The following is a 10480-nucleotide window of genomic DNA, read 5'->3' as shown; positions in this document are numbered from 1 at the left end:
TATATATATATATATATATTGAAATGGGAGTGGAGACAAGTGCCCCTAGTGTAACACCGTAGGTCCGTGCTTAGTGGTACTAATTCATCACTCTGTTAAGTAAGTCACTACAGTACTAAAAATAGGGCATTCTGACTGCTGTTTTCGGAAATTAATCTCGGACCTAAATAGTTTAATTGGGATATCAGGGGCCATTTTAAAATTTTAGTCGTTGTTTTTCTAGACAAATACAAATACCGAAGAGTTAATTGTTCACTCGCCTAAATACAAATAAACTATCGGATCATTTGACCTACTTTCGTAGCAAATTATATTTAATAATACAAATGCAAATAATATTATGAAAAATAACACCAAAGCTATATGAATGTTTTTCGCAAGGTAGCATAAATAGAATACTACACTCAGTGGCTGAGTTTGAAAAGATTTTTTGAGAACAAAAGATTTTAACATAAAGATTATATATTAATACTACACTCAGTGGCTAAATTCCGCCCCTACTACTACACTTATCTTAGGAGAGGAGAAAGTACAAAATGAATAATAGTTACCAAAAAGTTAGAAAGTATAATCACTGAAGTTGAAATGCTTCCTTTGTCTTTTCTTATCAGCCCTTCAATGATGGGATAATTCACAACAATGACATAACATGGAAGCAATAGCTGCATGAACATGCTGTTCCAATCTCCAACTGAAGCCACTCTATAGATTCCCCCAAAGAAGCAACTCATGTTGAAGATTATGATTGCAACCATTGGAACAAGAAACATTTTTGATGTCCTGAAATCATACTTGTCCATTTGGTACAACATGGTTTGTTCATGATCCTCCACTTTGTTGGTCGGCATGAAACTACCCTCTCTTAGACCAAGTTTTTTGAGTGTTGCATCCAACAATCCATAGAAGTGGCATGTGACTGATTTCATCATCCATATCCTTTGTTCTATTATCCACTTTCTGAATGTTCCTCCAGTTGTGAGGACTTCAACTAAGTGTTTTGTTAGAGATGATAGGAAGATGAACAGAAAAATGAAGAAAATTGGGTCTGAGACCTGACACACAAAATAAAGCATTAGAGTCATTATGTCACAATATGTGAAGCAAATATAACAAGTGAATGTTGAATTCAATGTTTAAAGATACATTTATCGTACTTAGTTTAACTAGGGGCACACTGCTCTATCAATTTATTACTAGTACTGTTAGATAATTATTTTTATAGTTTAAAATGAATCTATATATTCTCTTGTATAAATTTTCATCTTCACACTATAATTGACCAATTAACTATTACTATTTTATTGATAGGTCATGTTAAGTGACATGTTAATTAGCATGACACGTGGCATTGACTAATGATGGGATACTAGCTGCAGTGTTAATTAAAGACATTAGACATAAATATTCTGTGTTATTGACTGATAATGTGACACTACCTATGATGAATGTCATGTGGTGCATCACATAATTAGTTAATGTCACGTAACATGACATGATGATGTATCACCAAAGGACTAAAATAACCTTTATAAATACAATCTCAGAGACTAAACTGAACTTTGAAAGGGGAAAAATAATATAAGAGATGAATCTTTTAGTTGTTTGGTACCTTAGGGTAGAGGGAAAATCCATATAGTAGACAAAGTTGAGGGACAATGGCAAAACACCAAAGAGGCAAACAATAAAGAGGGAAATATGTAAGCTCAGAAACACAAAGGCTTTGAAGTAGGGACATCCTTAGAGGTCCATATATAAGAGGGCAGAACCTGCTTGAACCAATGTCAAGAAGACCAGAACCCCATCTTGTTCCTTGAATTAGCAATTCATTCAGGTTAGTTGTACTGTTTCCAAGGAACTGTGGCTTAGGTGGATCACAAAAAACTGAATTCCAACCATTGCAATTCAGCATGAATCCAGTGTGAACATCTTCACATACAGTACCATACAAGAATCCAATCTGTAATAAGGAATAAGCACATTGAAAGTCATTGTGTTAATGGAGAAAAAAAACATAGATATTCTTAATCTTTATTACCTCTTGACCCCATTTAGTGTTAGTTTCATAGTTACATGAAGCCAAAAGTAGAGTCTCTTCATCAGGTAAAGCTTTCCCGCCATTCACCAAATCAGGAGTGAAATTCTGTTGTTTTAAGGATTTGATTAACTTGTTGGATGTGCCAAATTGTTGTTGGGGTTCAAGTTCAGTGCCTAACAATGAGTATGCAGTTGTGATACTCATATCTAAAGCAAAAACAACTGAATAATTTCATCATGTTCTGTACCTTTGATTTTGTAATTTCCATATAGAGCTTCCCTTTTCATATAGAATCCTGTGCCAGACAACACAGGCCCCCTAAGTCCATCCATACCTTGCCATAGAACCTAAGTTATGGGAAAAGAAACTTAGTAAATGCTACTTTTTTGAAGATGTAGATATGTATTTGGTATGCTCTACTTTACTTTGTATGCTGATCTGTGCTGACTATCATATATATCATTCTTGCTTATGTTGTGAAATTTCTGTGGGAATTGCACATATGCAAGGGAAGGTGATAGCTTTGGATCAAGGTGGAAACACAGTGCTTGTCGCGCTGAATCCGGCTCGCTGCAGAACATGTCACAGTCCAGCACTAGAATGTATGGAGAATTGCTCATCACGGCAGAGACGCGATACTGCAACATGACAAAGTAAATGCAAATATCAAGGCTCTTGCTCATACTTGTGAATGGTTTGAGTTTAAGAATTTTGTTTTGTTCCAAGAAAATGCCTTGAATAATGAATAAATTTAGAGATGTAGAGAATTTTACAAGTGCATTGAGTGCTCCAGCTTTGAAATGGTGAGGATGAGAAGGCTTTTTCTCGCGGGAAACGTATACAAGACTAGGCAAATTCACAGGCTCTATTTCATCTCTGCTATCTTCTTGTATCACCTGCCAAGAACATACCTGATTTTGTTGTCATATGACTGAAATTCATTGTAAACACCATCCAGCACCTCAGAGAAAATTACTGTGCTCTCTATATGTAACACAAACATTGCAAAGGCCAAATTAAAGCACTGGTTTGGTTCAAGCACTTATATTAATCAAGTCCACAGGTTTGAATTTGATTCATCTGAACTATAATTGAACAAATAGAGCCTACCAAGCTTTGAATTTAGCTAATTAAACCATAATCAAGCTACTTTTTTTAAAAAAATACTCATACTATACCTCAATGATAGATGCATGATTTTGACTTGTTATGCCAGTAGCATCTCCAGAGTGAACCTCATCTTCTCTAAATCTTAACATGTCTTCTTTGAAAACCTCATACTTTTCCTGAAGAGAACCACATAAATGAAGCATTGGTCAATGGTCATAAAATCCAAAAAACATTTCATAGAAAGTTAACTTCAACATCTGATATATACAGAGTAAAGCATGTTCCTAACTTTCACAATTTTCTTCAAAAACATACCTAATATTTAATTTCATTCAAATTTGTCCATGATATTTTCGATTTGTGTTAAAGCTACGCCTAAACGTTTTCAATTTTGTCCCAAACGTTCAGGGGTAATTTTGACACAAATAAAAAACGTTAGAAACAAAATTGAATGAAATTAAACGTCAGAAATATTTTTGAATAAAAAATCACAAACTTTAGGATCAAATTTTATCCATATATATATATTAAAATAAATAAAATCTTCCACCTTGATCATTTTCCTATGTGCAACAAACTCCATGTCCCCGCCAAAATCATCATCACTCTCTTGAGAAGAAAAGTAAGCTTTGGGGCACCTACACCTTATTCTGTATCTTGTGCAGAAGGGAATCCACCACCTTGCAAACTTCCATGCCACTCTCATCCCATTCAAGGTAACTGCTGAACCCCCATCATCAGAAACATACCTAAGTTGTAAAAGTACAAACCTGTGTTAAACAAATTAGAAGCATACATGAACAAAATTGAAGAATTTGTAGCTAGAAAACATACAGATGAAGCTTATGTGGAGGGTAATCAAGTGCCATGGCTGATAACAAAGTGTTCATGACATCAATAGTAGGCTCCTTAGTAGGATCTGCAGTGCATATGAACACATCAATATGAGGAAGCTTTTGATCTTCAGGTAGCCTTTGAGGGAACACAGTTCTTGAAATTGGGTTCCATCTATATGCTTGGCCTAGTATCCAAATGAAGGAAAGAATGATCTCAGATAAAAATACAAGAATCCAGGGTAACAATAATGGTGGTGTTGCTCTAGGTTGAAAGAAGTAACAGAGTCTGTAATAGAATAAGAAGCACAAAGCAATAGAGTGGAGAAGCATGTGTAGCCTATTGGTGAAGATCATAGGCTTGTTGACATGGGAGATATTCAGAGGAAGAGTAGTAGTTTCCTCCATATTGGAATTCATGTATTTGCTCTTCAAATTTTCAACTGGTTTTGCAGATCATAGCTGATATGTGCTTCTCATAGAAAAATGATAGAACTTAGAAGTTAGAACATGGTGATGATGATGATCAAAACTAGTACTATGTAGTTTACTGCTAAGATGGACTATTGTTCCTTGAGAAAAGTCCAAAATAGATTTTTGTTGGAGAATGTTGTCATGATGCAGAAAATTATGTCCAGAACAAGTCAAAGTCAAGGGGAAAAAATCATATCATAGTTAAAGCCTTAAAGGTGTATTGACGCGAATGCTAGTGCGTTCCATGCTTCATTTCATAGGAAATTTGAATTTAAATTATCCCCCAAAACTAAATAAAAAAAATATCTAAAATGAGTAAATAATCCAATTAGTTCTTGAAAGATCACTCGATCTTTAAATTAATTTTCGAAAATTTTTTTAATTAAATTTGTCTTTTAAAACTTTTAAATTAGTCGTGTTAGCTCTTCCGTCACTTTTATTACTAACGACGACGTCAGAGTTTGTTGATGTGGTATATTAAGTAATATTATAACACACACTTAGTAGTCCTAATTGACAATTAATATGATTAGTTTATGAAAGTAGATCAAATCAACTTAAATAGAGGGATTTCAATGTTTTAAATTCTCCCCTTAATTAGGTTTTGATTTTATCTAATTTCATAAACTTATTATGTTAATAGTTAATTAAGACTCTTAAGTGTGTGTTGTGGTGTCACGTAATGTATTACATTATCAAATTTTGACACTATAAAAAAATGATAAAGGACTAACATGACTAATTTAAAACCTTTAAAAGACGAATTTGATTAAAAAAAATCTTTCGGAGACCCATTTGGAGAACGAGTGATCTTTTTTGAACTAATTTGACCATTTACTCCATCCAAAATCTAAAAAAAAATTAAAACTAAATGAACAAAAATATCCAAAATCATTGTAAAACGAATATATAAAATCTAATAGAAATAAATATCAGAAACGTCACAAAAAAAGTATCCAAAATCTAACAAAAAAAGAGATATCCAAAATCATTTAAAAAAACTCAAAACATAACAAAACGACACATTCAAAAATATTAAAAAAAGGACATCTGAAAATTAAGAAAAGAAACATTTAAAACTATTAATAAAATAATTTAAAACCTAAAAAGAAGAACCGTCTAAAACATAAGAAAAAGAAACATTTAAAACTTATAAAAAAGATACATCCGAAAGTTAGGAAAAAAAAATTCAAAACTAATTAAAAGAATCGTCCAAGACCTAAAAGAAGAAAAATACCGTGTGCAGCGTAATCATGGCAGTCGCTCTCTCGTGCGTCATCGACTGTGAAGGAGGCGCTGCTTCTGCCCACAGACGCGCTGGTGTGTGGGTGATGGGAGGCACAGCGCTGCGGCGCGAATTTGGCGAAGAAGAATATGCGCAACGCAAATACTAAGGGAGCTTTTTTTGAAATTTAAAAAGTTAGCTCAAGTTAGTTGCATACATAGTTAGTTACCTATACTTTTTCTTTCATATATTTTACCAATATCAAAATTTTACTCATTTTAGATTCTTCTCTTTGGTGTTAGTGAGATATGAGATGTAGTTTCTACTCTATCTCTTTCTATTTCTATGAATTTGGGTTCTCTCTCTCTCATGAAGATTTTATAAGGAACTCTCGTTAGAGAGACAATAAGAAATCTTGACAATATGTACAATGAACTGATTTATTGGCCCACGGTGGATTAAAAATAAAAAATACCTCCTAAACTCTAATAACAAAAAAACTTTTATTCCCACTTTCAAATTTTAACCATTTCCTACTCACTACCAAAACTCCCAAAATATGTGACAAAATAACCATCAAATTTTAAATTTTAAATTCCCAGTTTTAAATTTCAAATTTTAACAATGTGACACCCTGCAGCCCCACAGCTGCACCCATGCCTTTTCCACCCATGCGTTCCCCTTACATGTTCATTGATGGATGTTTAGTTTAATAGGTTGGTAGATGGTTATTATAATTTTTATGAGAATGGTTAGTTTAAGTATATATAATTAATAAATGTTGGATGTTCATTTCATTAAGTAGCCAGATGGTTATTTTAATTATTAAAAGTTATGGAAAAGATTAAATTTTTCTGGAGTCTGGAGAAGATTTAAAGTTATAGAAATCCTAATAGTGATTTATAAATAATGTAGCCACTCAAACAGATTTTTTCGAATTTTGTTCTGTAATGTAGAAGCTTTTATGCAAAGAAAGTGAAATGTTAATTACTAATCCTAATTATTACCGTTCTCTATTAACGTGGCTGTGAGGAGTGATCCACGCATGATACGGCCAGCCACTTCTATGCCTTGTTTGTGGTGGATAAAAACGGAGTGATGGTGAAACACGCCGGGTGTGGGAGGGGGCCGCATGGCCGGCGCATTGAGATGCTTCTAGTGAGCGACGCAAAGTGCACGACGGTTCTGCTCGTACGTTGGCGGGTCGCAGGGCGACGTGGTCTGATGCTTTGGCGGCGGCAACTGATGTTGCTGTCGGAGCTTTCACCGGTGAGAAGGAAAGAGAGTGGACGAGAAGGAATTAACATCACATGGGGGAGAGGGAAGCCGTTTTTGCGGTGTACTTAACTGCAAATCCTTATTTGCTTTGAATTTCAAATTGAAAATTATTAATAATTAATTAATTTAATTATCATTTGATGTTAATTTCAATTTTATCACTATTGTACACATTGTACACTATATTCATTGGCTCCTCGTACTTTCTCTTTTATAATTGTCTTCATGTAAATTTTTTTTTACTCTTAAATGATGAATTGTAAGATTAGATTTTAATATGTTATTGATGGTTTTCAGTGGCTAAGAGAAGGGGGGGTTGAATCTTAGCCCCTTTTTCACTTAATAACACTTGCTGGTCTTTGAAACAACTTCAAGAGACTTTTTGATTTTTGTCTCGTATCCAGCCACAAGACTTTTCTTTTTATCTCGTCACCCGGCACGAGATATTTTTCAGTTTTATCTCCTGGGCAGCAGAAACAGAAAATGGAGTAGAAGAGAGAGAATTACACTAAGATATATCCTGGTTCAGCTGCTAAGTGCAAGGCAGCCTACATCCAGTCTCCATCACAACAATGATGGAATTTCACTATAATCATTCTTGATTACAAACACCAATTCTCCCTAGGAACTACCCTTCCTATTCGGGACAAGTCCAGAATCTAAACTCCAATCCTGAACTTGACTTGGTCACTGCCAAGCTTTCAACTGCTAAGTGCTAACCCAACTTGCAGGTGATTCCCACAGAATCATGAAACACAACACAGATGTATAAAGGACTTCTAAGGACATCTATGGCTTTTTCTTTTAATTTTGCACTCTCTGCCTTTTTCCGCTCTATGGCTTTTTCTTACAAACCTTATTATTTGTCTTTTTCCATGAGACCCAAGACAGAGAAAATTAAACAGAAAAATACAACTTGAAACACATTGAAGAAGAAGAACTTCTGTTAGATTGGGTAGCTATGAGAACTCTGTGCTTTGTACTCTCACTCCTTGCCTCAAGCCCTGGCTGTTCTCCCTTACCTATAGGGGGAAGTTTCCACGGTTGAAACCCAAATAAACCAAGCCAAACTTCTTCTTCTTCATGCAAACCGGTTCGGCCAGAGAGAGAGAAGAGATAACCGAATATAAAATCTAACATGCAATTACCTCTAGTCCTTCCTTGGTCACCAAGCTTCATCAATCCGAGCCTTCCATCTTGTCTTGTTCTCCAAGACGGATTCCTAGCCCTTGATGAGTTATAATGATGACAGCTTCATCTGATCCAAGTTCTGCCTCCTCCATCACGTAGCCACTGTAGCTACCTCCTGTGGTAGTTGAGCAAAATCAGAGACAAGCCTTCCCTCCAAGGATCTTCCTCTACTGACCGAAATCTTCTTCTTCCATTTTTGGTATGGAGAGGTTGAGCTTACTTCACCAAATCTTACCTTTCTTGGTTGAAGATCTTAGCCACAACATACTTTTTGCTTTTTTTTCTTGCCATCATTACAATGGTCTTGTTGCTTGTATCTCCTTCCTTTCGGTGACTAGCCATAGCTTCCAAGCTTTCTCTGTGAAGTGACCGAAGTAGGGGAAGAGAGATGAGAGTGAAGAAAGAGAAACTTGAACAATAATTAATGAATGTGATAAAGTAAATTAAGTTTCCCACTTCCCTTGCTTTAGGTAGCGTGTAGCATTGATGATGTCCATCAAATCAAAAGCTAACTCTCTCTCATGTTTCCAATGCAAGTTAATTGAGTTTTGAAATCCATCCCAAAATGAGAAATGAGATCCGTTGGAAGCATGAAGCAAAACATTTGTTTTTTTTTTCTCAATTGGTTTTGGACCAAGCATTGGATCTTTAGTTAAATATGGGCTAATGATAATGTTAATAGAATCTGGCCCAACTAAACAATTCAGCCAACATTCATATCATAATTTGCATAAGGCTGAATTTTGATTTCATATTGGGCTTCGGATCTTTTCTTTTCTATTCGGCCCAAGAAACATAACTATAATTTCAGCCACCATGATCTTAACAATATAATATCAAGGCTGAGTATATGAATTCATGTTAGGCTAGCCAATAATTTTTCGGCCCAACAGAAACCTACACCAACAAAATTATTAAATTAGCAATTGTAATTATGAAGATCTTAATTAATAATTTTACAATTAATTGTGTTAATAATGTTTGATCATCATCAATTTAAATTAGAGTTTTCCAAACTCATCAATCTCCCCCTTGATGACAAACATTATTAAAAATTGAAATGGAAAGAAATTCAAAGATTAGAGTACTCCCTTTTGAATACTTGGATTTCTTCCTTTCCAATTGTTACATGGCTCCCCCTTAATATATGCTATTTTACCAAGGGAAGTTTTACCTGTAACTTTTGAAATCAAGCTTAAGGCAACTATGTTATTCAACATATAAAATTTTGTAATGTTGAATGGCTTGATTTATGAGCAGAATAGGAGTGATAAACAAAACTCATTTGTTATCATAAAATTGATTTTCTACTCAAACTTACACAGAGCAATTAAGTACATATAAAAAAGATTTTGATGTTTCAAGACACTGCTGTTCAAGCTGTTTGAAAATATTTTCCAATTAACATATCAGAGTAAAGTAATCATGGCCAGGAAAATATTTATGATCTCAAACCATAGCAACTATCAAAAATTATTTTCATATCACAGCTTAAAGGAATTGCCAAAAATAAAGTATTCAGCAAGCATATTCACCAAGGTAACATACTTCTAATTCATAACCCAGTAGTCATATCTATAAAACAAATGCATCACAAGCATTAATCATATCACACCAACAAAATAGCAAATATTTAAAACAAGGATGATCATAAATCCACAAGGATTTCATCCCCTATTTTCTCTCAATTTCAATTTTCAGCCATTTCTCCCCCTTTTGACATCAAGGGGCACCTGCACAAAAATGATATTGGAAGCAAAATATCCAAAATATAGTCAAAATACCAAGAGTTTATCATAATGTCATAGGTCTAAAGTATCCAAGCAGACTACTACAGTATCAAATTGAGCCTAATCAAGCCAATATCAAATATAAGAAGAAAACAGTGATCAATCATCTAATAAATTGAACTCAAAGCCATCTGCCTCCTCTTCACTAGCAGCACCCATCTCCTCCTCAAAACTCTGCAACATCAGACTCACCCTATCTTTGCACCTCATCCAAGCCCTCTCATGTTCAAAAGCTTGCTTGCGGGCTGCCTTATAGGATTGTACCATTAGCTCCGACATGTTGGTGAATTCGGTGAGGATTTCTTTGATTGATTCTGTTGTCTTGAAAAACTCAGGCCGACTCTCAAACTCACTATCCGAGGCTACTGACTTCTTTTCCTTGGTTCCCTTCAAAGCTCCTCCTCCTTTAATCATTGAGACCTTATTTTCTACAGCTTCATTTGTTAGATCAATTTTAAAATATTCAAAGATACTTGTGAGAAACATGCCATAAGGCAGATTCGCCTTTTTGGTACTCTTAACAGATTCGCACATGTGCCTTATC

The 10480-nt window shown here is 34.7% G+C and overlaps 1 protein-coding gene across 4 annotated transcripts; it reads right to left on the bottom strand.

Annotated features, from left to right (window-relative positions):
• Nucleotides 1-360: 360 nt before the first annotated feature.
• On the bottom strand, nucleotides 361-4698 carry LOC107618660 (quillaic acid 3-O-glycosyltransferase CSL1). 4 transcript variants are annotated; one of them, XM_088499515.1, is made up of 9 exons: nucleotides 3980-4698; nucleotides 3696-3894; nucleotides 3214-3321; nucleotides 2809-2946; nucleotides 2461-2673; nucleotides 2283-2382; nucleotides 2036-2208; nucleotides 1610-1957; nucleotides 361-1052 (listed from the first exon to the last, which is right to left on the bottom strand). In XM_088499515.1, exons 1-9 carry the CDS (start codon nucleotides 4396-4398, stop codon nucleotides 510-512), a joined length of 2241 nt encoding a protein of 746 aa, XP_088355641.1. In that variant the 5' UTR covers nucleotides 4399-4698; the 3' UTR covers nucleotides 361-509. The 4 variants fall into 4 exon arrangements, with proteins under 4 accessions (XP_088355641.1, XP_088355642.1, XP_088355639.1 ...); XM_088499516.1 differs by having other exon boundaries at nucleotides 2809-2931; XM_088499513.1 differs by having other exon boundaries at nucleotides 3696-3915; nucleotides 3980-4543.
• Nucleotides 4699-10480: the final 5782 nt, after the last annotated feature.

Source organism: Arachis ipaensis, chromosome B9 (genome assembly GCF_059453495.1).
Source record: "Arachis ipaensis isolate K30076 ecotype BB chromosome B9, ASM5945349v1, whole genome shotgun sequence".
Lineage (NCBI taxonomy): Eukaryota > Viridiplantae > Streptophyta > Magnoliopsida > Fabales > Fabaceae > Arachis > Arachis ipaensis.
Note: the sequence above shows the minus strand (reverse complement) of the source record. Positions and strands in the feature narration are given on the sequence as shown.

What these genes read in the sequence shown, in the direction of transcription:
- LOC107618660 (XM_088499513.1), bottom strand. Translation starts at nt 4,398, where the DNA reads ATGAATTCCAATATGGAGGAAACTACTACTCTTCCTCTGAATATCTCC. An exon ending in AGCACAGATCAGCATACAAA is followed by an intron (nt 2,383 to 2,460) that starts GTAAAGTAGAGC and finishes CCCATAACTTAG; the next exon opens with GTTCTATGGCAAGGTATGGA. An exon ending in GATTTTCCCTCTACCCTAAG is followed by an intron (nt 1,053 to 1,609) that starts GTACCAAACAAC and finishes TTTGTGTGTCAG; the next exon opens with GTCTCAGACCCAATTTTCTT.